General features: G+C 41.0%; 1 protein-coding gene across 4 annotated transcripts in view; it reads left to right on the top strand.

Moving 5' to 3' along the window:
* The window catches only part of LOC143292496 (ubiquitin carboxyl-terminal hydrolase 7-like), a 52,176-nt gene extending 31,429 nt beyond the window's left edge, over positions 1-20,747 (top strand). For all 4 annotated transcript variants that reach the window (XM_076602836.1, XM_076602835.1, XM_076602834.1 and 1 more), the window contains exons 18-33: positions 130-261; positions 3,579-3,642; positions 4,135-4,236; positions 5,119-5,218; positions 5,661-5,753; positions 6,791-6,858; positions 8,591-8,745; positions 10,104-10,271; positions 10,537-10,645; positions 11,311-11,388; positions 12,141-12,244; positions 12,630-12,798; positions 13,336-13,383; positions 13,884-13,955; positions 14,632-14,728; positions 15,373-20,747. In XM_076602836.1, the coding sequence (XP_076458951.1) occupies positions 130-261; positions 3,579-3,642; positions 4,135-4,236; positions 5,119-5,218; positions 5,661-5,753; positions 6,791-6,858; positions 8,591-8,745; positions 10,104-10,271; positions 10,537-10,645; positions 11,311-11,388; positions 12,141-12,244; positions 12,630-12,798; positions 13,336-13,383; positions 13,884-13,955; positions 14,632-14,728; positions 15,373-15,482 (1,669 nt within the window). In that variant the 3' untranslated portion in view covers positions 15,483-20,747. The remainder of the gene's footprint in view (positions 1-129; positions 262-3,578; positions 3,643-4,134; positions 4,237-5,118; positions 5,219-5,660; positions 5,754-6,790; positions 6,859-8,590; positions 8,746-10,103; positions 10,272-10,536; positions 10,646-11,310; positions 11,389-12,140; positions 12,245-12,629; positions 12,799-13,335; positions 13,384-13,883; positions 13,956-14,631; positions 14,729-15,372) is intronic.
* The last annotated feature ends 4,995 nt before the right edge of the window (positions 20,748-25,742 follow it).

Below are 25,742 nucleotides of genomic sequence, written 5' to 3'. Positions count from 1 at the left end.
CATGAAAGAAAAGAAAAAGTAGAGAAACAAGAATTGAAAATGTTTTGATATAAAAAAAGAAAGAAAAAAAAGTAAGTAATTTTTTTGGAAACTGAAAGTGCTCACCATATGATGTCCATGGTCCTGCAGGAGGATAGAGACCCAGAAACGCAAGGAGAGGAATGAAGCACACCTGTACATGAACGTCCAAGTGTTGTTGGAAGATGAATTCAACGGCCACCAGGGACATGACCTGTATGACCCAGACAAGGTCACTCCAAGGTAAGTCTGATCCGTTTGGATTGTGGCAGTCCTTGTGTAGTAAACTACTGCTGAAACCTGTGGTTTAGGCTGTCTTTGGCTATGTTCATACTAAGCCCAGCCAGTTGTTGACAGCTGCTGGTCCCAGAATTGTGAGCACATCGTTTTGCGCTTTCCCACAATGGATAAGCACTTACACTGGTCACCAGCTGTCGCCAGCCAGCACCAGCGAGCTTTTTGTTTTTGGAGTGCAAACAAAATGCATATAATGGCTGGTCCAAGGCACGGAACTCTTCAGTGGTATCAGTAGCTTGAATCTCAGTGATATTCATGATGGACGAAGAAACAGTTATTGCTGTGCAGGAATGATCAGTCGTATTTGTCAAAGAAGATAAAATGTTGTTTTGCTGCCTTTTTGAATCTTTTATACATAACTCTAGCAGATTGAGAAAAGTATCTGGTCGCATTCCTATGTATTCCACTCATTTCTGTGGATTGGTCATTACCTGGGGCATTAAATTATGTGTGCTATGATTCTGATTAATGGGGTGAACACATTGATGAGAATTCCGTTTCAATGTTTTATGTTTAACCTCTTGACTGCGCTGTTGACGTACAGCGTACGTCATGAAATGTCGCTCACCAATGCTGTATTGACGTGCGCCGTACGTCATGTTACAACGTTCTATGTTTTGAGTCCCACATTACAGAAAATACAGTCTGCTAACCATTAAATTAGCTCCCCTGAGAGCTCTTTATCTCCTGAGTTCCATAAGCTAAAATTATTCATTGGATTGTCATATTTATGGCGAAAGTTTTGCAAATTTGTACAAAGCTCAAGTTGTGTTTGCAAAGCCATGGCTGAACGCAGACAAACCCCAACACTTGTACTTGTATTCGAAGAATTCTTTCGCGATGCAAACAGTAGAGATGAAGATTGTGGACTGAATGAGATAGAACTGCGTGAAGTTGATGCCGAAGACGCTGATTTTGACAGTGGAGGGGGGTGGGATGTGGAGTTGCTTGACGAAACTGAGGATAGACAAGCTCAACTGATTCAAGATGCAGGTCCGTGTTTACGAGGTTTGTCAGTTTATTATTTGCTTTCTGTTTGTTTTAACAATGAATATGACTGCATTGTGTGTGTTTTGAATGTGTTAGCTGTGGTAAGTAGCTTCGTCAGTCACTGATCAGTATGTGTGAGTGAGAGAGTGTCAGTCACGTGGGTACTGTGTGTGACCATTACAGCCCAAAGCTGGCTGGCTCATTGTTGATGACAGTGTGTGTCACTCGCCTAGAGCTTTGTGTGTGTTCGTTCCTAGGTGTGTATTGGTTTGTTGTTGTGTGTGTGTGTGAGAGAGAGGGAGTGGGGGAAGGGGGGGAGATGTTTATAAAACTGAAATCAGAGAATGATACACAGAATTGTATACCTAAATTACTTTGTAAATGCAACACTTGCAGAAGTGTGTGTGTGTGTGTGTGTGTCATTTTGTTTTGTATGAGAAAGAGAGAATGAAGGGGGTGTGGCATACCATGAACCAGTTTCAGTGTGTGTGTGTTTTGGGGGTTTGGGCCGGGTGGGGGGTGGGGTAGGTGTGTGTGTGTTTGTATTTCAGCTTCTGAAAACAATCAGAAATAAAACGGTACCATTTCATGATCTTTTTATATGTTAAAAAAACCAACAAACAAAAAACCCTCCAAAAAAACCAACAAATTTAGTCTTTTATGCAATGTGTTTCAGGTATGCAGCATGGTGATGATCATGTGTTGATCCTGGACCATCTGGAGTTGACAACTTGCCACAAACCTACAGCTGAAGACCAGCACCAAGACCAAAGGGCAGTAAACAAGCCTCCAGCAATTCTGGATCTCAACAAAAACATAGGTGCCATGGACCCTCATGACCAACAGCTGCAGCCCTACGATGCCACAAGGAAAACCCTGAAGTGGTACAAATAGCTGTGTGTGCATTTTCTACAAATTGCTATGCTGAATGCACACATCCTCTACAAAAACGCAGGCAACAGCAGTACACTCCTGGACTTCCAGAAGGATGTAATTATTGCCATGATTTTTGGTGACCAAGACCAAAGACACTGCTAAAGACGACCACGCTGTTTGTCTTGTGTGGACAACACTTCATTGATGTCATCCCACCTACCCCACAGAAGGCCTGACTACAAAGGAGGTGCAGAGTCTGCTGAAAGAAAGGATGTGAGGTTCTACTGCCCAGACTGCCCCAGCAAACCAGCACTGTGTCTTGAAGACTGTTTCTGCAAGTACCACACACAGCGTTTTTACTGGCGATAGATCCTGGGTGAGTACACCCTTTTCATTCTTTGTGTGGACTGTGTTGGAGTCTTATGCACCTGGACACTGTTGCTCAGCCTTGACAGTGTGTGTGGTTGATCACAACAGTCACAAGAAAGACTGATTGATAACCTGGTTGATATTGTATCACCTAAATGATGGAATGACAGTCCAAATTTTTTTTATTAATGCATTTTATGGAATTTTTCTGTCATATTGACTCATTATTTGAACATATGAGTATCAAAAACAAAATCTTGGTTCATTTTCCTTTCATTTGATATATACTTTTATGCACTTATCTTCAGTACTTTTTGAAATATAAGCAAATTAAAATCATTGGTGTGTTTTTCCTGTTTTTCTGAAAATTTTCTCAGCATAGGCTATAGCAAAACGTACTAGCGGTGAAGGGGTTAAAAAAACCATGACAATAACATTTGTTTCTTCTATCTGAGAGCACCGTATTGTTTCCTGCTGGTAACACTGGCTGTGTATGACTGAAGTGTGTTACAGTGGAGAAAGTTGATGAGATAAAATATCTGAGAAATATGTGCTTCAGATTCATTGTGATACTTGGTGAAAATTTAAAAGCCTGTTTAATTACACATACTTAACCGTGACCCAACTAGTGCAGACTCCGGCAGGGGTCTGACATCCTGTTTAAAATATGTGGTTCAGGCATTCAACAATAAAACTGACTGCGTCCACAGCAATACACAGTTAGATATACTGCATTAGAAATGGCCTAAAGTCGGTTACCATGGATAATTGAATCCATTGTGGAGTACATTACATATGAAATGATAAGTTTTGGTTTTAATTAGGAAAAAAACAACAAAAAATGGTATCTGTCATACCAGTGTGTGCACAAGGTAACTTATTGAATCTTGCCCTTTGTGAGTAGGTACGGCAGTGTAAAACAGTGGTGGCCTCCACCTCTCACTTTGTCCCCTGCAGAGCAGAGTGCAGATGAGATGTTAGTGGTGTCTGCTGGTATGCCTTGCAAATGTCTGCCGTCTTGTCTGCAGGACATTCCGGGTCAAGAAACAGTCCACCTTGATGGAGCTCATGGACATGCTCTCTGATGCCTTGGTACGTCTTTATCTCTCTCTCTCTCTCTCCCCCATTCCCTGTTGCACAACATGCATAGTTAGCAGTGATGATCAGGTAATTGATATCAGGGAGGGAAAAAAAACTGAATCATTGTTATGACTGTGCTCATCATTGGTTTGACTAAATATTGTGATACTGATGTATGGATCAGGAAGCAAGGACATGGTGCAGGAAGCAAAAAGCCATTTTGTGAACATTATTTCATGCCAGCCTCCCAGCAAGTGTGAACTCAGCATAATCAGTGATAGGGATGAGACGCCTTCTCCTTCTCTCTTGCTCTCTCAGTCTCTTTGTTTCTCCCTTACTCAAAACATTCTCACACAGGCAGGGCTGAACTACTTATGTTTAAATTTTGAAATGATAAACTTGTATATTCTTTGTGCAAAATTCTACCAGGTGCTTAACAGGGTAAGAGGATGTCTGTTTATAAAACATTGCTTTCACTATCAATAACATATTGCTCTGTCACAGAGATACCCAGTGGAGCAGATGAGGGTGTGGCCATTCCAGAGTCGACAGAACCACACTTTCAGACCTACCAACTTGGGCCTTGACAACGACTGCTGCAGGACAGTAAGTGACACCATACTAATGCCTCCTCTTTCTTGTTTCAGACATACAATTCGCTTGAAAAAGAGTGCATTCTTGACTTTTGCTTTTCACAGTTTTCATCTCATCCCACAGGGCTTGAAATTGTCTGTCTTATTATGGGTTGTACTCTCTGTTTTTCAGTAAAATAACAGCAACCTCTCAACAATTTGTTCCTTGCTGCCATACCTTGCTTTATGAATGGAAGTGAAATCAGACATTTATCCAAATGTCAGAGCAACAGATCATAAATTTTGATAATGCTGCATTGTAGATCCAAAGAAAATGGACTGGAGGAGACACTGTTGTGAAGAAGGAAAGACTTAGAAAACTCTTATTCATAATGATGGTCCCTGTCTTTATAGTTATAATCTGGTGTCTACAAGTTGCTTCCAAAGCTTAATGCATTAAGTTTAGACTTAAGTTTGAAGATTTATGTCTGTCTGCAGCCTTGCTTTTGATGGGATAAAGTGTCAAGCTGATTTTCATCTTCCACATGACATGTGAACCCTACATTAGTCTGTTTTGTAGCAGAGTTGTTAAGGTAGTCTTTTGAAAGTGCTTTCAGGTGTTTCTTTCTAAGGGTAGGTTGAACAAACGATCTTAGCAGTGCTAAGTTTACTTAGAGTCAAAAATTTTCCTTAGTACTTGCTAGTGCCATCTCAGATGGGGTTTTTACTGCTTCCATCTTTGCTGGCAGTTCTGAAGACTGGATGGTCATTTCACTTTGTTCCCTTGCCACAGCTATGCTTATCATTTTTGACCTTATGTTGAATACTACTGCAAGTGAGGTGGCAAAGGGCTGTGCAGCAAGCTAAAAAGGGACCTGGATAATGATTAACATTGTTTGGGTGTTTCTTATTGCAGGTACTGGATCTGGCAGAGCAGGAGAACCCATGGACGCTGTTTGTGGAAACTCTGAGTCCAGACAGTGGCCAGAGGGTCCTGCCCCATTTTGATAAAGATAGTAGGTTTTTCTCTTTTGTTTTTTCCTTTTATTTTTTCATTATTATTCTTAAAACAGCTCTCGTAGAGATGGCTGCTTAGCTAAGGTGGTGGTGGTGGCTAGGTGCGCAGGATAAGAAACTAGGAAATGTGGCAGAGGGCAGTTGTATAATTATAATCATATGCTCTTTCTCTCTCATGCTGTTGTCTTTCTCTGCCTTTCTCTTTCTCTCTCATTCTCTCTTTCTCCTTTTTCTTATATGTTTTTCTTTGAAATAATTTGAAAAGGAGCATTGATGCTTTTGGTTAACTGTGAAGATATGAGCTAGAGACTCAAGAGTTCATGTTTTTATACTGATAATGAAACCAAAACTGGGGTGTTGCATAAGGAGCAAAGCAGATGTGTGTGTGTGATGTGCTGTGACCGGCTTCAGGTGAATAGTGATGTATGTGTTTTGCTACAGGTGATGTGTTGCTGTTCATCAAGCTGTACAACCCCCGTACCAAGACCATGTCCTACTGTGGCCACCTCTATGTCCCAATTTCAGCCAGAGCAGGTCAGTAACCAGCTTGGTTTGAGGACCCTTTTCTTTCCCTCTCTCCTTTTTCTGTTTCATTAATTTATTTGTTTACTTGTTTATTTCTTTGTCTTTTTATTGTTGTTTGTTGTTGCCTTTTTCTATGACAGCCGCTTTTGATTGGTCTGATAGTCCTCTGCTTTAGCATGCATTGTAAAGTGAATTTTGAATGACTTAATTCATCACAGTCACCAACATATAAACTGCTAAATTATCTGGCTTATGGAGATAGGTAGCTCTGTTTCTGCACCCAAACACTGTGAGTGCGCCAATTTGTGTGTTTGCGTATGTGTACATCTGTGTTCGTATTTGTGCGTGCACAAGTTAGACTAACATTCTTTCTTTGAAGCAATCAGTGGTGTGATAGCCTGGTACCTGGTTTTTATAAGTATTTTTTAACATTTTTTAAGAACTTAGATCATTCCAAATGAAGGCTGTTTGTTTTTGTTGCATTACCAACAAGACTGTTGGTTCCCACATTTTCCATTTACACCTACAATGCATCTGGATGTTGTGCATTGCCTCATCAGTCATGTCTGTCTGGTGTGTCAAAACTTCTTTGCATCTAATATCCTTCAGACTATTTGTGGCATGCAATATCTAATATCCTTCAGACTATTTGTGGCATGCAATCTTCTTCAAAACTTTTTGTGGCATAATTGACCATTTGAGAGAGCATGAACTGTACTTCAAGATTACAGCATGGCATAACAAAAAGATGAGAGCACAACTATGTTTTTAGTTGATGAGTCATCTTCAGACCTGATGTTATAATTGGCCTTGGTGAGAGTATAGAACTTACGAAAAGTCAAGATCAAGTGCAAGTCACATGATGCCTTTCAAAACATGTCTGGTTGTGAAGGGACATCTTAACCATTCTGCCACCTTCCTCCTGACAGTTATATCATTTTTCTATTGAATGGAAGTCTTGAAAGGAATCAGTACAGTCATTTCTTTGTTGGAAAACTTTTTGAACTAGGAAATGTATTTGATTGTTGATTTATTGCATGTTTCAGTTGAGCTGCTTCCAGAGTTGAACCGGAAAGCTGGCTTTCCAGTCAACACAAATCTCATGTTGTTTGAGGTAAAGCAACATTGTGATGTTCTATGCTTTGGTGTACATAGGAATAATGACTGTGTATTATGATTCTTGAGTGACAGCAGTTCTCTGCACTGTGTTTAAGTGTGAAATGACACATGCTGCCTGAGACAAATATGACTGATCATTGTTTACCATAAAGATAAGATGTAAGGTTCCCAGGGAAATTTTGGGGGGTCCATCTAGTTTTAAGGGTGCCCATGTTCACTTAAAAATAACCATTTTTATAACAAAACATATTCACAAAAAACATAGGTACAATACCATTTCAAGTTGAAGACTTCTCTTGCTCTCATTTTATCTCATGAAATGTTACTTTATCTCAGCCACACAGTTAGCCTGTCTATGGTTCAGATAGAATTATAAACTTCTCTGTCACTTGCTTTCACTCAGCCAGCCTCTCTGTTGGTATTGATTTGTCAAGAAAATGACAAGGTAAATCACAATATATATGCAAAATCACTTGACCCCATAAAGCAAATACCTAAAATTCTACACTGTCACTTGTTTTCACTTGTAAGACTGGGTGTCTGCTGTCTTTGACTGACCAAAATGATACAGTATTTCAGTTATAAATGATAAGTAATTTTATCGATAAATTAACTGAAGCAGAGCATAATAAGTAAAATAAAAATAGTTTGTGTTCTTTACTTCCTAGGCATGTTTGTGTTTTAATTTTACTTTTAACTTATACCACAAGAACTCCTGTAGTCACTGATCATTTAGTTTTCTTTTCTTTGGCTGGTGGGGTGCCAAGGTCTTTCAAGTCGGCCTCTCCTTGTGATTGATGTAGTTGCACTTTCAGTGTTTGGTGTTTCTTGTTTGCTGCTTGCTTTGATTGCTGCCTGGGAATGCATCCCATCTACATTTTTTGGTTCTTCAAGAACATCTGCTGCTGAAGATGTTCTGGTTTGGGGACCTGTAAGCCACTTCTACAAAGACATTTTGACGCCAGTTTCGACACTTCGAATAAACTGGAAGATCGAAAGTTATCTGACCTCTGCACAAGAAAACAAGGAACGCAACTCCAAACACTCATTTATCGTCTGCTCTGCAGTGATCGTGTGTGTTACTGCAGAATCAGCAGCCTCAAATATTGACTGAGGAACAAAAATGTGTCTGGGGGTGGGGGAATTGTGTGCATCCTTGGGACGAACAGTACTGAAAACTGGGAGTCCATTTCAGATTTTTGTGTGTAAGGGTAGCCCTATTTTGCATTATGGGAAACACTGCTGATATCAGTTGTGGGTTGATCAGTGATAACGACGGTGTATGGATGCATAAATGTGTGATGATGTATACAGACTGTGGATGTATATAGGAACACAAGTTCCTCTTGGGGAATTGCAGAATTTTGCTTGGAGAGGTGTCGGTATTGCGACACAGTTTCAAGATGTTATTTTCTAGAATGTTTTAATCTAAAGTATTTTTCATACACCTTAACCTAATTCATGTCCTCTGTATTAGTAACACTGTGCTGCAGGATAGGTGTTAAATAAATGCAGTTAAGATTATGATTATTATTGTTTTTAGTTATGAAGAAAACTTGGAACTTAGGTTGAACAGATGTGATAATGATGTGGGTGTGGCTGTTCAGGTGTGGGATCCTGTTGGGTATGTGTGTTTGGTTTGCCAGTGTGGATGGTTGTTTGCTGTGAGATGTGTGCTGGAGAAGACAGTAGCCAACACTGTTCAATGAGGTAAACTGTGTGGACAGGAGGTGAAGCCCAATCTGGTGGAACATCTGGAGGACCTCAACCTGCCCATGGAGAAGCTGATGGACGAGCTGATGGATGGGGACATCATTGTTTTCCAGCGTGCGGATGATGGCATCACTTCTTTGGAGTTTCCCACAGCCAAAGACTATTTCAGGTATCACCACTGATCTGATCATGTTGTAGAGACTATTAAAAGAAAAAAAATGTTTTTTTAATGAACTGTTTGACAGTCTGGAATACAAGTACTGATTGTATTGAAGTGGACTCTAGCAGAGTTTGCAGATATTAACTGAATTGAATTTGGCTCTGGTGACTAGAATATTGCTGGTAATTTACTTTGTGCTTATAGAATCCAAAATTTTTAATAAAATCCTGTTTGATTGATGAATAAATACAAGGATGCAAAAAAAAAAAAAAAAAAAAAAAAAAAAAAATCAACCCATTCAGCTCTGGCGAGTTTGCTGTTTCAGCAGGATTCCATTCCATATTGATGTGGAAACAGATGCAGAAAATGTACAGAGATGCCAACTGTTATGATCTCGCTGTATTTTGTTTCGCTTGATCGCAGTTTGTTTCGATGTTTTGCCAAGATCAAAATTGTTCTGAGTTCATTTTTGACTAGATATCATGGTCACATGCTTTCCTTTCATAAAATTACCCAGACACCCTAGACCTGTCAATCATGAGGCCAGGGCAGTCACTACAAACCTTGGTCTCACTTGATGATGCTTAGCTAATTACGTATGTGTTTACATTGAAACAGCATTGAGTGGACCAGTCAGCTTAATCATAGCAGTTATACCGTGTTGCAGGTAGGCCCAAGTGTTTGTATGCCTTGTAGAAAAAAAATGTATGTTTGCTGATGTGGTTTGGAGTGTGAGTGTTCCAACCAAATTCAAAATGTTCCTACCAATTGTTCCTACAAACACATGACTGGGGTTGGCATCTCTATACTGTTTTTCCTCCAGATTACGTGTGGACACATCCGGAAATACTGTAGAAGTTAGTTCTCTTTCTTTATGGTTTATGCATATGTAGGAACATGAGAACTGTTTCAGTGAAACAGATTTTGATGCCAAGGCAGTGCTTGTGTGCAGGGCTCAATCAGTTAAGATGGCACCAGATTGTGGTGACGTACTCACCCAAGGAGAGTGATATAAATTTCATGCAGGAAAGTCCGTTGTCTATAGACATACATTAACTCACTCAGTACGGTCAGTCCTCTCTTCTCCTCTACACAGACCCCTCGGATGTCCAGTGGGTGTCTGAATGACCCAACCTTTAGCTTCCGTCGTCAGAATTGTGGTATTCTTTGTCAACATTCATGTCTTCAGTATAAGAGCCTTCCGCTTGCAATATTTTGATGATGGTAATTGTGGTGAAACGCTGTTAACGTCGTCTCTTTCGCCGTTCGTATGGAAAGAGTTAAGCAGTGCAGTACAATTGTATTGAAGTGGACTGGGATGACAGGGTATGAAGCCATGGACTATAGAAAAGTGATGTGTGCAACAGGGACCTGTACTACCAAGCGGAGGTGACCTTCTTTGACAAGCAGGACCTAAGCGACGTGGGCTTCACCCTCAACCTGTCAGTGCGCATGAACTACGATCAGATGGCCAACGCTGTGGCCCAGCATTTGCACTGTGACCCCTACCATCTACAGTTCTTCAGGAGCCAGGGGTAAGACACTTATGCTTTATGAAACATATATCTGTGGTGTGTGGGTATTTTCTCAGTTGTGCCAGAAATCTACCGGTAGTCTGTTTGACTTCAGTGTGTGTTCACTGTTGCTAAAGGTACCTTTGCCTATGCGTAGGTACCAGAAAAAGCATTAACTGTTTCATTTTGGGAGGATTCACTTGGCTTGCTTTCTGTGGTTGCTAGCTATGCAAGTTGTCTTTTCTCTCTGCCTCCTATACAGGGAGTGTTATTTGGTACTGTGCAGGTACCGGGATGGACCAGGCAATGCAGTAAAGTGTACCTTTGAAGGGAATCTGAGAGATCTGCTGTGTTACATGAGGCCAAGACAGCCAAAGAGACTGTACTATCAGCTGGTAAGAGGGCTATATGTGGGTGTGTATGTTGGTTTGTGTGTGTACCTGCGAGAGGCAGTATGTGTTTGACAGGGTGGAGGGATCAGATGTGGTACAAATTCAAGTTTCAGTCGGCATAAGACATTGGCTTGAAAAATCATTCCATTTTCTGAAATTTATACAGGGCTGTAGTACTGTCTGTTTTTTTCTTTGTTGTTTTGTCGTTTTTTGTCTTTTACTTCCGTCCTGAATAAATTATTCTTATCTATGAGAAAAGAGAATGAAGATACAAGATATTTTGTTGACCTTGTGGCTTGGAGTGTAGCTTAAGGGGGCCGGCACAGAAATGCATGAAAGCATGTACAGACATGGTGATACAGGCACAGAAAATGTACACGTGCACACAGAGGAAGGAGAGAAAAAAGCTGAAGAAATCAAATGAATGGTGTAAATCACTAACATAAATAGGTTGCCTGAAAACTGTTGTAGGATCCTTGAAGATGGCTTCTTCTTGACCTAGGACTGAATAAAATAACATTCACCTTGTTTTGTTTTGTTTTTTAATTGCCAGACCAGACTGATAGTGTATGGTATTTGTAAGTCGGTACAGATTAGTCTATGGAGAGGTGGATTGTGTGGATGTAAGAGGATGATAGAAATGACCAGCAGTGTTGTGCATTGTGCAGCTGAACATCAAAATCAGTGACCTGGAGAACAAGAGACAGTTCAAGTGCATGTGGCTCAATGGCAAACTGAAGGAGGAGGTGAGTAGAGTTATGACTGTTTTGTTGTTTTTGTTGTTGCTGCTTATTTATTTTTGCGTTCATAGTCTACAACTCCCATGTTCACACGTTCAAGTGTGGTTTTACATGTTTGACTATTATTCACCCTGCTGTTAACCGTAAACCCTTGCCTGCCAAATATTTTTACAATTTTGTCATTTCTGTGTGCCGAGTACAAGCTCAGGGTTTCCACCTGAGTGCAAAAAAATGTCCACTATTTTCTCAAGTACAGCGATATATCCTTGAAATTTTGCATGATTGCTTATACATTCTACTTTAAGGAGGTGATAAAAGTGATAATTCTATTATATAACTGTTGTTATTGTTGTTTTAAATCTGAGTCAAAGTATCCATGAAATTAAGTGGTTACAAATTCTCTGCATTACAATTGATTCCAGGATTTCTGGTCAAATGTGTTTTTGTTGGGTGCCTGTGGCCTAGTGTTGCGCAGATAAGATGAAAGAGAAACTGGCCCTCTGGTTGTGGGAGGGTGTATGCTTGGTGTGATGGTGTTTCCATAGCCCAGCAAATGCTGACATGGATTATGGTATTTTTACTTGCATATTTAATGTTCTACATGCACATACTCAAAGGGAGATCAGACTTTAGTAGAACTGCATATTTTGATCTGGCACATTGGCTTCACAAGGCGTTTTATCCCATGAGGAGTCGGTGGTAAAGGGTGGGGACCCATTAAGGGCTGACCTGACATGTGCAGTGTCGTGTGTTTGCAGAAGGAGCTGGTGCTATACCCAGACAAGAATGGTTGTGTCAGTGACCTGCTGTCTGAGGCCCGCAAACAGGTGGAGATGTCGGAGAATGGGGAAGGCAAACTAAGGTACGATGGATGCTCATTCGGCTTTCCTTGTCCTCTCCCTCCTCTCTCTGTCACCTCTCTACCAGTTATCTACCCATAAAGAAAATACTGATTAAACATAGTCAAATATGTCTGTGCAGATTTTTTTTCCACAGTAGACAAGCAGAAAAGAAACCTTTTTTGGTTCATTTAGTGTGTTGCTTATGAAGACATTTATGCGTCATGTTTATGTGTAAGGAATGAATGCTCTTTTTACCCCAGAAGACATGTTTATTGCAGAAGACTTACAAGCTTGATGCTCATTCAGTGCAGGAATGTTTTCATATGCTCACAGTGGTGTTTGTGTGTGTGTCTGTTGACATGATTGTTGTGTGTGTCCCTCATCTCCTGACTGGTGTGTGAGCAGACTTTTGGAGATCATCAGCTACAAGATCCTGGCAGTGCAGCAGGAAGACACCCCCCTGGAGCAGTTGATAGCCGGAGGGGCCCGCACCTTCCGTGTGGAGGAGGTCCCAGCTGATGAAACATCTCTGCATGAAGATGAAATGCTGGTGCCTGTTGCACACTTCAGCAAGGTGAGAACTCTTCTGTGTAGACTTGTCACATCATTGTCAGATTGTTGGATGATGTGCAAAACCTTACGGAAGTTTTGATAATTTTCTGCAGAAGTTTTTTTTTCCTTCTGTGATGGATGCCTGTGTGGATTTCCATACAGTTTGGTGTTGTGAGGTCTCTATGAATCTTTCTTCCTGGAAGGATATGATGGTATGCTGAGTGAGAAGCTCTGTGGTGTTCAGTAGAGCCTGTTCACAACATTAACCAGCAGTGTTTCGGGATTGTGAATTGTCCTGTAGTGGATATGATTCCATTTCCTCCCATTCAGGACTTCAGATAGTACAGCCTGATTTAGTTTTTGGTTATGTGATGGTGGTGTGATAAATTCATGATATTTATTGTTGTTTTCCCCAGCAGTGTGTGATCTTTTTCTCTCTTTCTCTTTTTTTATTTTTATCTTTCTCTTAGTTTTTTTTCTGTTTCCCTGATAGTGTGATAGAGCTCTATATATGGCAGTTGTGTTAAGTTTGAAAGACAGTCACTGTTGTCTTTTGCAGGAAGTCTACCAAACATTTGGGATCCCATTCCTGATAAAAATAAAAGATGTAAGTTTCTGTCAGTGTGATTTTTTATGTTTTTGTTTAGCATGATTCTTTCTTTTTATCTTTTTTTTCTGCTTCCCATATTATTCTGACATGTTTTCACTTGCAGATGTAGTTCTTTGTCATTGTCTTTTATTGTTCCACACATTGATTGAAGTATCAGAAAGGGGTGTGGGGGTGGGGTTGCTTAGTAGGGGTTGTGTGAATGTTACAGATTGAATCCCATAGGGAACTCAGCATTAGTATTTTCATACCTAAGAAAGCAGTATAGTGTGGTGTATGAATTGGTCTGAAGCCAGTGATTGTCCTCTGAGAAAATGTAACTTTGCTCAGGTGTTTGTTTCATGTTTTTGGTATGTGAACTGAGCTCAGCTGTTTGTTTCACGGTGTTGATGTGTGAAGTTACTGGCGTTTTTTTCATGCCCATAACTTTTAATTTATTTTTTTATTATATTTTTAACCACTGTAGACATGGATTTGACATGCTGTGTGCACTGTTGCAGAATGAACCCTTTGGCAAGGTGAAGGAAAGGATACAGAAACGAGTTGAGGTGCCGGAAAAAGAATTTGACAAGGTATTTTTTCCTGATGAAAAGTATTTGCTTAGTAGTGAATGGGTTGTCATATACATTCACGCTTTCTGTCATGAGCAGACCAGATTAGAACATTCACTTGCTAACACTTTTAGACTTGCACATGCTTTCATTGTCATTTCATAGTAATTTGATTTAACTCCTTTATTGCTGGTGACAAGTATGCCTACCAGTGAAGGCTTATTTAACTCCTTGACCTCTGGTGACAAGTTTGCCTATCAGTGAAGTTTGATTTAACACCTTAACTGCTGGTGACAAGTTTGCCTGTCAGTAAAGGCTGTCACCTCACTGTGTTTAAACTGAACTTACAGTTCAAGATATCAGTCACTCTTATTTATTCAGACATTTTACGCTGAATGGTATTACTTTTGTTCAGCAAAATCAATTACTCCACTTAAAAAGTACACAAAAAATAGTAACTGCACATATGATTCATGCTACTCTGATCTTATTTCATGGAGGTTCAACAGTTCAGGTGTTAAGTTGGCCACATCATCTTCAGACATAAACAATTGCCATTATGTCAGCTGTCAGCAGAATCATATCAGAAGTCATGGAACATGATGGGTTTCAAGTCATGCAGGTTAGTTTGTGTTGAAAAGGATATGCGTAGTGTCTGTGTGTATTATGAGTAAAGAGGTTTGTTGGCTGTGTGCAGTTTAAGTTTGCTGTGGTGATGATGGGCCAGCAGGAGTATCTGACAGAGGATGACAAGCCTGTCAGCCTGCAGCAGTTTGCCCCACACAGTGTTCATGGTCAGTGCCCTTCACATTGTATTGGATTGTTAATCCACTCACTGGATCTGCAGTTTCCACACACACACACTCAACACACGCATACTATATATATATGCATCATAAGTTCAACTGTTATGCACTGAGGTTGACTGTATGATTGATTTCAAAATAAATATTTGATTTTAATCAAATTATGCACATTGGTTGACGGGTTTTTAGACAATACAGATAACTTTGTTTACGCATACCCAGATTCAAACACTCGACTGTTGGCCACCGTTCTTTCACTGTCTCTGGACCTTGCAATTGGAATGAACTTCCTCTTTCACTTCGTCAAGTCTCCACGCTCAGCTCTTTTAAGACTGGCCTTAAAACCCACCTCTTCCCAAAATAGCCTCCCTTCCCTGCCTCTTCCTTGTATTCGGTTTCTTGAGTTTTAGAGTTATGCATGCATGTGAATGACTGGTGCGAAAGCGCTTTGATTTGTCTCTGCACAAGATTCAGTGCTATATAAATACCATTATTATTATTATTATAATACAGATATATTCAGTTTCTCTTACATTTTGAAGCAGTCGTTAAGGCAGACATTCCACAGATGAATATTGATGTGAGAAAGAACCATGTAGTATATACATGATAATGTGTGTGTGGATGGGCAGGTAATGCCACCATGCAGACGCACCCGTGGCTGGGCATCGACCATGTCAACAAACCCAGCAAGCGAACACGACACATGTACCAGGAGAAAGCCATCAAGATCCACAACTGATGCTTCCTCCCAGCGCTATGTGTGATGGTGGCTTGCTGTGTCTGTTGGAGGGATTGGTGGCAGCAGAGCTTAGCACCCTCTCCATCCATCGCCCTTTCCTGGCTTGGCTCCTGGGTGTTTCCCCTCAGCCTGGTGGTGTTGGCAGGGTGGTTCTGTTTGCAGTCATGGACAGTGAAAGTCACCTGTGAAATAATGATCTATGTAAAGATGTGTTGACAGACTTAGTGGCTCTTGTCACACAGTGGATCCAGTGTGTATAAACTATTAAGACAGGTTGTGAACAGGGTCAGATACTGCCACTGTTAGTTTGGTGGTAGTGGGAGCAGACGCCGTGCCCCTCACACAGCAGTGGTCGTACATACCAAAATTCCACAAGACTGGTCAGCACCAGTGTCCGTTGGCAGCAGCGTGTGTTCTTGGTGGGTCTGTCTCAGAGACAATGTCAGAGTATTATAAATAGCATGGGTGTGTGATTAACAAGGGAAAGGGTTGCCGGCGTGTTCATGACCAGGGAATTTGTCCCAGTTTCTCTCTCATCCTCACTCTCTCTTCTCACTCTTCTTTGTTTTGTTCTGTTTTCTTACCTGTTGTATAATTTTTATTGAACTATTATAAAGTATAAAGAACAGAAACACACCTAATAAACCATAGAAAATAACAACAACAAAAAACAGCTACTAACATTATCCTAATACAAACTGGTCTCAACATGTAATAGATGATAGATGTGCACAGGCATATTATACCATACTTTTCGGCCTACAAGGCGTTGCTGTTTAAAGAAAAAAGTTCTTCTGGACACATTTTAGGTGCATACATCTGCATCTGCCATAAAGTGAAAGTCCTATTAATGAGGCTCTGCTAACAGCGGATGCTGTTTTCTGAGTAGTGACATCTTCAGACAGCTGGATTGGTATCTGACTTGTTTTCGTCTACTTATCGATTCAGCTGTGTCACTCCCCATTTGTCTGCTTTGTTATCTACTGCTTTTGTAACACTAAATAAAAACCAAAAAATGTGCAATTTTACAGTCTCAGTCAAATGTACATTGTTGTAAAGCCCTGGTTCATTAACTTGTTCAGAATCCAGTCTGCTAGTCTTGCTTTCAGTTCCGTCCACCATTTTGCTTTGTGTTCTGGTTTGAAAAACAGTCAGTTCACCTCTGATTTCTCTAATTTCACACCACAAATTTATCCCCAACTCAACTGCTCTGTTTTTTCATGGCCTAAGAGCAAACTGTGATCACGTTCACTTGAAACTTGGTGTAATATGCGATTTGGTTTCAGTTTGATATGATGGTGAATATGAACCATGTCTAATAGAACAGTGATAAGTGTTGCTTTCCAGCATGATTGCGAGCGTTTATTGTAATCAACAGTGTTGTCATACATTGAATTTGTTGTGACTGGTGGCACCAAGTGTTCGTCAGAATGTATTTTTCAGACACAGATAGGGCGCTTACAACTGATAAGATGCACGGGTCAGGTTTGAGTTAAGAAAACAGTAGCGCCTTATAGGCTGAAAAGTATGGTACATATTTTTTTCTCTCTCCCTTCCTCTCTTTCCCCCACACCCCTCCCCAACAAATATATCTCTCTCTCACTCCCCACTCCTATCCTTGATACCATCTGTGCTTGCAGAAATAGATGGGTGACTTCAGTCCCCTTTAATCTCCCCAGTATTAAAGACAGATCACCTTCAATTCACCAGCTAGCCTTGATTGCTTCTCCACAAAGGCTGGCTTTGCCTTCTCTTTTCTGTCAGTGAACTTTAGGATATGTATTGTTCACTGTGAGAATTATGTGATTAGAATCTGATCTTTAGGTTAAACGATGAAAACAGTTTTGCTGGGTTATCACAAGCTATCCACTGTGGCCTGAAATTGACCTTACCACCAGGAACAGAACCATACTTAGTTTGTACTTTTCACAGCCAGTTAGTTGTCAGAGTGTGTGTCAGTGTTTGGAGTGCTGCTGTCATGCTTAAAAAGGAAGACATCCACCTTGTGTCACGTGGTGATTTGTCATGTCATTAAAGTCCAACAGTTACACCCCTAATGCCATATGCCCAGACACTATGGCCCACAAAGAATGACAGACATACAGACATGTTCACTAAGGGTGGGGGGAACACAAATACAAAAGGCACACAGCACTAAGCATGTGTCAGCACAAAGACATTCACTGAATGAGCATAATCAGGAGCGTAAGTATCCCAATTTGAAATCAGAACTATACATACACCCAGCAAGACATCAACAAAAATATATATTCACAAAACATGTAGTGATGTACCAAGCACTACAGCTGAACCAGCAACACCCCAAGTAGAACACAGTGGAAAACGTGGTAACCAAGTAAACCAAGTTTCACTTCCCACAAGATATCCATGTCTTTTATGGTCCCCAGAGTGTCAATTTGCCGACTGTGTGTGTCAGGCACATGATTCAAAAAAAAAAAAGAGAGATGGGAAGTGTTGATGCAGCGGTGTGTGGTGTGGACCCTGGATGTGGTGAATCTCATAGGGAGTGAGAGAGGAAGGAGAGGGTGTGGACATCAGACAGTGATGGTGCTGTGGGTGAGGTGTGTGTGCCTGTGCTGTGGATGGTGCTGGGCATGTGGGTGGTCAAAGGATGACAGTGGTGTGTGTGTGTGAATGGGGAACTAGGTGTTTGTATGGCTTTGTGACTTGTTTTTATCTCATCCTGTTTTGTTTTTTTTCTTTTTTTTTAAGTAGGTGCTAACTTTTTAACTGGAATGTTTTGTTAGCAAAAAGTCGTGTGACATGTATGGATTCAGATGGATTATAAGAAGATAATGCTGTTGATGATGACCCTATGTATGTCTGAAATGTTTAACTTTTTTTTTTTTTTTTGTATTTTTTTGCATATGAAAGTGTGTTGGACTGACCAGGAATATGTTCAGGCAGTATAACAAGCCGGATATTGCATGTATCGGAATGTTTGCATGTGTTTGGCGCATATATTGTCTCTGGCGCAATTGCTGAATCAGGTTCCTGATTTTTGCTGACAAGTGAGTCAGTTTCTTGGAGAAAGATTGTGTCATGTGTCCACTTTCAGATGTAACTTTTAAAGATATGCAGAACTTGAAAATAAAAAGTTTTTTTTGTTGTTTTTTACATTATTAGAGTCAACATTTTGATGGAAATGGTGTCAGTCAGCTAACAGCTTTGATGGGTCTGTCTCCCAAAGTGGACAAGTGCCAACCAACATAGTGACAAAGTGATAGCGCTGTTGCTGTTAGCAGGACAATATGTCTGTGAAGCACAGAGATGGTTCACATCCTGTGGAGGACGCGCTTCATGGCTGTGGGAAGACATTGGTGGACTTTGAAGCTGAGAGGTACACAGATTGCTGCATCATACCTGGCTTTGAATGTCTCATGATGGGTCATGATGACAGTTTTATCAGTGCTTCCTTTATGTGCCATTGTAGATGCAGCATCTATCACCACCACTGGTTTATAGTGTATTCTCACAAATGCGTGATCTTCAGATCTGCTTGCTCGCATCATCTCTCATCAGAGGCACAATGTCATGATAACTGTTGAAAACACTTTCCACAAGCATGGAATATTATAATTTTTGTTCTCTTTTGTGCATGTGTGCTGATTGTGGTTGATACCAAACCTTTCAGAAACAGAATGGGCAAACAATTTGTTGCATGTAGGAAAACTAACTCCCCAGGACAGACTGGTTGCAGTGAATTGCATACTGTGATTGATGGACAAAGACATGATACTGGGGCAGACAAAAAGGGTTCTTTGTTACATAACAGTAATGCTTACTTTCAGTTGCAGTGTGAATAGTGTACAGCCAGAATGATGTTTGTGTGTCAGTTACAGGTTGCTAAGGTGTGAACAGTGCACAAACCTACCCATGTATTACATCCACAAAGTCACAAGGATACTGTTCACAAACTGTTCTTTCTTTATTGTTTGATTTGAAATGGGCTGAAGACAAAAAGTAAAATGATGTGCCACTCATGTGCATGAACAATCTCTGATGGAGATGTCTGCCATTGGTTGAGCAACTGGTTATGAAGTTGTGGATTCAGCCTTTTGAAACCGTTGGATTAGACCTGGGGACCAGGGAACAGTCCATAAACACACAAAGTTCAAAAGCACAAGCTTGCACACACACATTTCTACTCTATCTGTGATCAAACAAAGCTCTTAAGTATGTGTGTTGTTAGTTTCATGTGCATGCTTTCTTACAAATCAGAAATATGTACCCAAGGAAGAAAAAAACAGGAATTGTCCAAATGCAAAGAACACATCTGAAGACTTAATTACCTACACATGAATTGAGCACTCAGACCACATTTCTTCAGTTTTGAATGATGATGCCAAAGATGTTTGTGGCATTGCAAATCAGAAATATTGTTAATTCTCATGCAGTTGTCAAAGTGAATAGCTAAACTTCAAAATGAACAGTCTTCTGATTTGTGTGTGAATGTTTTCATGTGATTGTGTGAATTGAATGATCATTTGGTTTGGTTGTGTTTTAACATACTGAATGGTAACTGTTGAAAGAATATCAAGGAAGCATATCCTGAATAGAAATGAATTCATCTTCTGCAGAATCAGTTCCAGTGAACCCAAGTCCAAATTATAAAACTGCAGGAGGTAAATTGATTTCTGTTCTTATGTTTGGTAATCAGGATAAAAAGAGACACAAAAAAACTTTTATTTGTGAAACATGTCCTGTTTGAGAAATGAGGGGCAATGTAATATGGAAGCTTTATGTTTGCACAGCCAAAAGTGTGTGCAGTGAGTTTCATTAAAGTGGTCAACACAGCCTTTGTGAGAAACTACCGAAAGTAACCTTGTCTTGTGCAGAGTATGTTGCACTATTTTCATGCAGCCGTCAACTCCATATTTTTTAAGTTCTTTACAGCCTGCACAATCTAGGCAGAGCAAGTGAACATCTAAAAGAATAGGAAATGCAGCTTATATATAATGAGAGAACAAGAAACAAGTCTACCATTGTGGGCAGGGTCAAAGACAATTGAAAATTGACAGAGACTGCTCTTCTCACTGTTCGTATCAGAAACAAACAGGAACTAGATGGCTTTGTCCAATATGACCAGCATCGACTGAACATTTACTTCTTGTTTCTCTTGTGACGGCCTCTGTAGCTGCTTCATTTTAAGTAGTTGAATGTTTTATGAAGTTTGGCCGTCCTCATATTGCCCTGAGTGGTCGGCTGGACTAAATGCAACATCTTTTTTTTTTTTCTTTTTTTTTTTAAATGTATCGGTTGTTCTTTGCTGTGAACAGCCCAGAATAACAAACCTGAGTGCTCTTTGAAGAAAACTGCTTTCTCTCCTGTCTACAATGTATTTATGTCTACCCCTTAAGAAGGCAAGACCATGTGGGATGTTTTTACCTTGTCTGCACAGCACAGCCACTGCTTGCACTTTATGTGAACCATACACACTGTTCATTCCTTTTTTGATGCTGTTCACTTCATGTCTGGATCTGTGCAGTGCTGGCTGAAGGACTTTGCAGAAAGAGGGTGTGGAGTTTAGGACTGGTGGAGAAAATAGTTTGCCAAGTGCTGCTCCTTTTATTTTTGTTCTTTACAGAACTGGCAGTATGTCAGGGAACTTTTTTGTTGTATGTTTGTTTTTTTTACCCCTTTTTCTGGCCAATCTGATTTGTGTTGGTTTGGAAGAAATTCAGTGGTGGGGAGAAATGACAAGGTGTGTGTGACATGGAATGACAGGGTATGTGGTGTGGTTTTGTGACTTGACTGACATGATGTGTGTGTTTTACGTGGGGGTCTGGAAGTGTGCACAGTTAGTGGCATAATACCTGAGGTGTGAGACCTATATGTACACCTGATAGGGCAAAACGTTTTCAATTGAATGAAAGACTTTTTTGTCTTTTTTTTTTTTTTTTTTTTTTTTTTTGGTCCAGCTTGGCAGGAATAAAAGAGAAAATTGCTTTAACTGGTCTTACTTCAGAAAGGGTGGTTGAGTTGTGTCACGTCCTGTTTTGTTTTGGGGGTTGTTCATTTTTAGGTGAGACAACAGCGTGTATGAAGTAATACTTAGCAATAGGCTAAATTAAGATGGAAGGGATTGGGAAGTAGTGGACACATACAATTTGTATGTCAGCTACAAGATCTGTAACAACAAAAGAATGTGGAAAATAAATGCTTCAAACACCTCTCAACAATTCCATGGAAGGCATTTTCAGGAATGGCCAGAAGGTACGAGAAGTGATGTTACTCATAGAAAATAATCAAGTATACACCAAAGCTCAGTCCAGTAAGACATAACAGTGGAACAAAACGGAAAATCAAGGAAGTGAATGTCACAGCCTGACAATGGAGGCAGAAGTAGACACACTGTCAAGTGGCTGGTATCCATAACGCATGCCTTCAAATCTGATTAACATGCCATGATACTGACTGTGAACTGCCTACAGAAAGTTGAAAGTGGGATAGGGATGTGTATGTAAGCTCCGAGTGGCATGAGGCAATACGCAGTGTCCAAGTGCCAAAACCTGCATGGATGTACTGCCCTGTACATAAGGTGAAAAGTGAAATGAGAGAGCTGACAGACTTGCTGGCAGTACAGTTTCAGTTTCACTTTCACTTTCTCAAGGAGGCGTCACTGCGTTCGGACAAATCCATACACGCTACACCACATCTGTTGAGCAGATGCCTGACCAGCAGCATAACCCAACGCGCTTAGTCAGGCCTTGAGTGCATGCTTACATATTTGTGTACCTATGAAAGGGGATTTCATTTTACGTAATTTCGCCAGAGGACAACACTCTCGTTGCCATGGGTTCTTTTTCAGTGCGCCAAGTGCGTGCTGCACACGGGACCTCGGTTTATCGTCTCATCCGAAAGACTAGACGCTCAGTTTGATTTTCCAGTCAAACTTGGGAGAAAGGGCGAGAGCGGGATTCGAACCCACACCCTCACGGACTCTCTGTATTGGCAGCTGAGCGTCTTAACCATTCTGCCACCTTCCTCCGTGGCAGTACAACTACAAAAAGAGGTTTGCAACTAAAAAGACATCAAATTGTGAAAAATATAAAAAGAGTACCTAAAGAATAAAACAAGGCCGTTACACTATCAATCGCCTCAAAAACAAAATCATGGAAAGAGGAAATGGCTAATTAAGCTGAAAGGAAGAGCAAGACCTATAACTAATCTGAAGGAATATTGGCATCATCTCCAAACCAACAATGCGTAGATTTATAGTTTTTACAAAGAAATGAGCATCCATGTGTTTGTGTAACTGAGTGTGTGCATGCCTTGGTGAGGATGTATACTTGTGTGTGCATTTCTGTGTGAGCATATGAATGTGACTACAGTTTTTCAAGGAAGCTTCACTCCATTTTGGCAAATCCATGTACGCTACACCACATATCAGCCTGACAGCAGCATAAACCAGTGCACTTAGTCAGGCCTTGATGCATGCATACATATATATATATTTGCTTGCCTATCAGAATGGACTTGTTCTACAGAATTTGCCAGAGGACAACACTTTTGTTGCCATGGGTTCTTTTTCAGTGCTCCAGGTGGGTGCTGCACATGGTACCTCAGCTTATTGTCTCATCTGAATGACTAGACGCTCAGTTTGATTTTCAAGTCAAACTCAAGTCAAGGGAGATAGCAGGAATTGAACCCAGATAAGCTTGTGTTCAGGTTTTTGGGTGTGTGTGCGCCCCTTTACATGAACGAGTGTGTGTGTGTCTTAGGCATTTGGGTGCAGGTGTTTTTGAATGTAATGATGCAGAGGTGTGTTACGTATTTATGTGCAGGTGTGTGTGAATGCACTTGCGCATGCCCATGTTTATACACATGCTTGTTTGTGTGCAAGTGCATGTGCATGGACACTCGAGAATATATGTGTCAGTGTGTGTGTGTCCCCATGTTTATGCTCTGTGTATGTGTGGTGTATGTGTGTGCCAGATTGTATGTATGTGTCTATGCAGGTATGTGTGTCCCTGTATATTCGCAAGCATTCATGCATGTTTGTCTGTATGATCATGTGAACTTGTGCGTCTGGTTGGAGCTGTGTGTGTGTGTGGATGCAGGTGTTTGAATTAGGGTACATGTTTGCATGTTTTCATGCAGTTGTCTGGGTTGTGTGTGGGTGCTGTTGGATATATGTGATTAGGTGTAGGTGAGGTGTGTTAAGGTGTTTAATGGTGTGTTTGTGTGTGTGAAAGCCCTTGTACATTTACAAGCATATGTGCATGTCTGTGTATGATTGTTGTGTATGTGCATGGATTTATGCATCATGTGTGCATGTTGTGCCACAAACGTGTATATGTGCCTGTATGATTGTATGTAATTGTGTGTACGTATGTGTGAGTGTACATGCATGTGTTTATATGTGAGTAGTATATGCACGTCTAAGGACCATGTATGTGTGTATTTGATTTGAATGTGTGAGTGCAGATGTTTTTGTGTGTGTAAGCGTGTGTAGGTGTCACTTTCCATGTGTGCCCTTGTACATGCACAAGCATGTGTGTGTGTGTGCCATTGTGTGTGTGGATGTATGATTCCCGTGTATACATGTGTGTGTTTATGCATGTCAGTGTGGGCATGCATACTAATGTGTGTAATTATGTGTGCACAAGGGTGTGTGTATCTGTGAGCAATATTCTTATCTTCAAAATGGAGGAAGAACCCCTGCCAATGGTCTAGGAGAATGAACTCTGTACAAAGATTACTTAATATGAAACTACACATTAATCTCCATTGTACTTGGAGTGTCATCTCAGGGCACTTGCAATGACCCTTGAAATCTGCCATTCAGGGAGGGGTGAAACAAGCAGAGAGAAGCTAGCTCATTGACTTGCCGAGGAGAACAAGAGCCACACACAAGTCAAATTATGTAAACCAAGCAGCATCTACCAACAGGTAATTGCCCTCCATGCAGTAGAGTTTGCCACTCCAGCATTGGTTTACACAGCCACAGCAGGAAGTGCAACGCCCGGCAGTGACTTCCTGGTGCAGCCAACAGGAGGCCGACGACGACTTGCAGTGTCATCTCCATGTTTGTGTGTATGTGTATGCATGCTGTATGTGTGCGTTTGCCATGGTGTGTGTGAATCAATAATTGTGTGTGTGCACGTATGCCGCGCGTTTCTTTGTGTATGTGCGTACGTGTGCTTGCGTACAACAAGCACGTCCGAAACTTTTTCCCTTTTAAACGGAAAAAACTCCGGCAACGGTCTAAGGGAAAGAACTCTGTAGAAAGATTACATTACACGAATGTACACTGTAATTTCCCTTGCAGTATTAACTTCGGTTCTTGTATGTGTGTTACACGCGTGCTGGTGTGTGTGTGTGTTGTAGGCACACGCGTGTGAGTGTGCATGTTGTGTGTCTGCAAGCATATTTATATTTGTACCTGTGTTTAAGGGTGCACACGAGTGCGTGTGTGTGTGTGTGCGCGCGTGCATGCGTGCATGCGTGTTTATGTGTGTGTCGTTCTTTGTGTATGTGTGTCCCACGGTGGTCGTGTGTGTGCGAATTTGTGTGTATGTGCATTTGCATGTGTTTGTATGCGTGTACGTGCGTTTGTGTGTGTGTGTGTGTGCGCGCGCGCACGTGTACAGGCGTGTGTATTTGTGTCTGTGCACTTGTTGCGTACTTTCGTGTGTGTGTGCGTGTCACACATTCTCGCGTGTACGCTCGCACACACGCGCGCGCACACACACACACACACACGCATTACATACGTGCACAAGTGAGCAGACACAGTTGCCCGAGTGAATTTTCTTGTAAAAGGGAGATCAATGCGTAATCTTGTTTTGTATGACGTTTATACGAAGTTGTTTCTCTTAGACCACTGAGATTATTCTGTCCTGCGGGTGAGCGAGCTTTTCGACATGTGTGCGTACACACACATACAAATACACACACATTCTTGCACACACACACACACACACACGAAGCGGGGAAAGATGCTGGAGTCAATTTTGTTTGTGCAAGGGAGATCAATGTGCTGTCATTCAGATCAGACGATAAACCGAGGTCCCGAGATTTGGATTGACAAGTGACTAACGAGACATTTTCACCATAGGCTTCACAATTTGCACGTGCAGCATGGTCTGCGTTTGCATTCCTGGTTTGTTTTTGTGTGTGTGTGTGTGTGTGTGCGTGGCTTCACATGGCGGTCATGTTTTTGATTGGGAATGCCAAAGACCGGTTCACTCACATCTGATCATGGCTATAAAACCCAGGAAAACTGCACGGGCT

The sequence above is a fragment of the Babylonia areolata genome, chromosome 18 (assembly GCF_041734735.1).
Source record: "Babylonia areolata isolate BAREFJ2019XMU chromosome 18, ASM4173473v1, whole genome shotgun sequence".
NCBI lineage: Eukaryota > Metazoa > Mollusca > Gastropoda > Neogastropoda > Buccinidae > Babylonia > Babylonia areolata.
This window is presented reverse-complemented; position numbering and strand designations above follow the sequence as displayed.